Consider the following 2778-nt stretch of genomic DNA (forward strand, 5'->3'; position numbering starts at 1 on the left):
CTACCTCTCTGGGGTCAGATCTTTTTCCTTCTTCTTCTTTCCACTTTTCTTCCCGCCTTTTTTCTGGTGGGAAATGAGTATGCAGGTAATTTCCATCTGTTCCCAACTCACCCCCCAGGTACCCTCTCCCCCCAGCCCTGGCCCCTGATCTGCCTTTAGAGACTTGAGTGGTCTGGTCTCCTCCCTGTCCACAGCCAGACGCAAATTCTTCAGTTCCTGTCTCATTAGCTCATCCACCTGGATTCACAACAGGGCAGAATAGGTGTGTGTGTGGGGTGGGGGGAAGGAGCCTCAGAGGAGGAAGGGGACAGACAGACAGACACCAAGGCAGGTGTTTGCTCCACTGATCCTATCCACACCAGATCTGAATCCATACTCTGCTCTCCATGACGAGGGCAGCCACCCTCACCAGCCATTAATTTGGATCGAGTCCACAAAATAGAGTCCAAGCCAGAAATCTTCTCCTTAAAATCTCTGTGACCTAGGCAGCTATAGGTTTTCTATGGGCTGCTGGAAGCCAGGTCCCCACCAAGGAAGGGTCTAAAGGATGACATATTATCAGCAGACACCCCAGTCATGAGGGGGGCATGCTCAGCACTGTGCCCAGTCTAACTGGAGCTCTGAGCCCTTCCTCCTGCCCTCACATCCTTATTGATTCTTGAGGGTAAAGGGGACACTGGAGAAGCTAGGGACAGTGTGGGTGATGGGGTGGTAGGTAGAGGCTGGCCTGAGATGGCAGGGTGGGAACTGTGGATGGGTGGGAGGGCTCCGAAGTGGCAAGGGTGGGCAGAGGGTGTGAGAGAGCAGCTGGGGCAAGCCTCAGGCTGTGTGCCCACCTGTGCCCGGATCTCCATCTCCACTTGCTTTCTTTTCTCCTCCCGGAGGGTCTCAGAGTCAAAGTTCTGGCTAGGGTGCTTGTTGTCATACCGGGTCTTCCACATATCTAACCTCATAAAAAAAGGCAACACACACACACACACACACACACACACACACACACACACAGTCCCTAGCTAGCCTCCTGTCCTTGCTAGCTGACCAGTCCTGCTTCTACTCTAGGCTTAACTGCTTGACTCCAGACTTCTGAAGAAAGCAAGTGATGTTCCCACCCACCGCCCATCATATACTCCTTTAACCTCTTCCCTCTCCTCTCAGTGTCACCCCTGTAGCAGATGCCGACTTTGTCCAGGACCCAGGACCTGAGACACTGCACCCACGCTCAACACAGCTCAGCCTTCCATTCTTACTCATGTATTCCTCGTGACCAGCACTAATCACAGGGATAGATTTGGATGGCAGCACTTTGAACATCACTTCTGGCTCCTAGAATGGAAAGGGAGACCAACTTTGCCTCCTCACTATTTCTGTAGAAGACTGAGAGGTCCTTCCTCGGATATGTCTACAGTGGTGCCACAGGCTCTCCCTTCCCCGCCCACAAGCTCTTCTGTTGGGGCTAGCTAACCTTCTTGGCCTTCTCTTCCTTGACTTTCTTTTTCTTCTTCTCTTTTTTTTCCTTCTCTTTCTCCTTATTCTTCTCTTGATCCTTCTTTCTACTCTCCTGGGCTTGTGCTTCCAGTTCTAGTCTCACCTGGATCCAATAACAAGCAGTGTTCTAGAGACTGGGGGATTTCATAGAAGGGAATGAACCCACTACCTGCACCAGCCACGTGAACCTGTTCCCACAGCCTTGGCGAGCTGCCAATGTAGAGACAGCCAAGTGTGTCAAGATGGCACTGAGGGTCAAACAGGAGATGGTTGCTGGGAAGGACCGATCTCATCAGAGCCACTGCCCACTCTAGGACCATCCTCAATGGTCTTCCCAGAGCATTCCCTCTTCAGGGCCATGAGTGCCTTCCACCCCATCCAGTCTCTTTAGACACATGTCTTCCCTCTGGCCACAGCGCTCTCTGGTTAGGCTGGCTCTTCTAGTCCACTGCTACTCTCATATCACTCTTGTCTGTAACCATAGACTGGGCCTGTCCCCACTCAAGAGTACCTGCTCTGGAGTCTTGTCTGCAAAGATCAGATAGGATCCACCTGAAGCCTCATCTGGATAATCAGGGAACCGACCAGTAAGGGCACTGAGTGGATACAACACAGTTAGAGATGGTGGAGGGGTGGGTGGATGACTGACTACTGATAGACGAAGAGGTAGACGTGCACAGAGATGGGGCAGTTCGAGAGATGAAAGGAAGAACAGATGGATGAAAGAGAGATGGGGATGACAGAAAGAACAGGTAGTTAGAATGGCAAGGCGGACTGTTATGGGATCACTTGAGACACTCTTCCTGATCTATCCTGGTACCTTCTCTTCTCCCTGGGAAATGGGAAGTCAGACGCCCCTTACAGTGGGGCTTAAGGTCTAGACGAGAGTGTGAGGAGAGGGTGAGGGCTGATAGAGAAGGGAGAGAACATGAGAGAACAGCCTGGAGTTGGGGGATGAGGTACGGAAGGTTGGGTCAGCTGTGGTGGTGGACACTGACTGGCATTCAATAAACCACTGCCGTATTTGATCCTTCATCCTCTCCTTCATGTCGGGTCCCTCAGTCTCCGTGAGAGACTCGTGGGTCTTCCCTATGGCTTCCTGGAATTCCTCTTCCTTTTCCACCTGCCGGGTCCTCCGTGTCTCCTCCCCAATGAAGGCCTGGGCAAGGACATTCATGCGTGCTGTCTGGCTGGGCGAGGGGAGCTAGGGGAGGTAGAGAGAGATTTTACAAGGGATGGCCCAGCCCCCATGTTTAGACACACACACCTGCCCCCACTCGGTTCCCAACAGCC

General features: G+C 52.5%; 1 protein-coding gene across 2 annotated transcripts in view; it reads right to left on the reverse strand.

The window, feature by feature from the left end:
* The window catches only part of Iqca1l (IQ motif containing with AAA domain 1 like), a 13359-nt gene that overhangs the window by 5435 nt on the left and 5146 nt on the right, over positions 1 to 2778 (reverse strand). For both annotated transcript variants that reach the window (XM_031380177.1, XM_031380178.1), the window contains exons 6-12: positions 2484 to 2689; positions 1997 to 2081; positions 1463 to 1588; positions 1248 to 1323; positions 837 to 943; positions 154 to 237; positions 5 to 63 (exon numbers count right to left, since the gene is read on the reverse strand). In XM_031380177.1, the coding sequence (XP_031236037.1) occupies positions 5 to 63; positions 154 to 237; positions 837 to 943; positions 1248 to 1323; positions 1463 to 1588; positions 1997 to 2081; positions 2484 to 2689 (743 nt within the window). The remainder of the gene's footprint in view (positions 1 to 4; positions 64 to 153; positions 238 to 836; positions 944 to 1247; positions 1324 to 1462; positions 1589 to 1996; positions 2082 to 2483; positions 2690 to 2778) is intronic.

The sequence above is a fragment of the Mastomys coucha genome, unplaced genomic scaffold (genome assembly GCF_008632895.1).
Source record: "Mastomys coucha isolate ucsf_1 unplaced genomic scaffold, UCSF_Mcou_1 pScaffold19, whole genome shotgun sequence".
Taxonomy (NCBI): domain Eukaryota; kingdom Metazoa; phylum Chordata; class Mammalia; order Rodentia; family Muridae; genus Mastomys; species Mastomys coucha.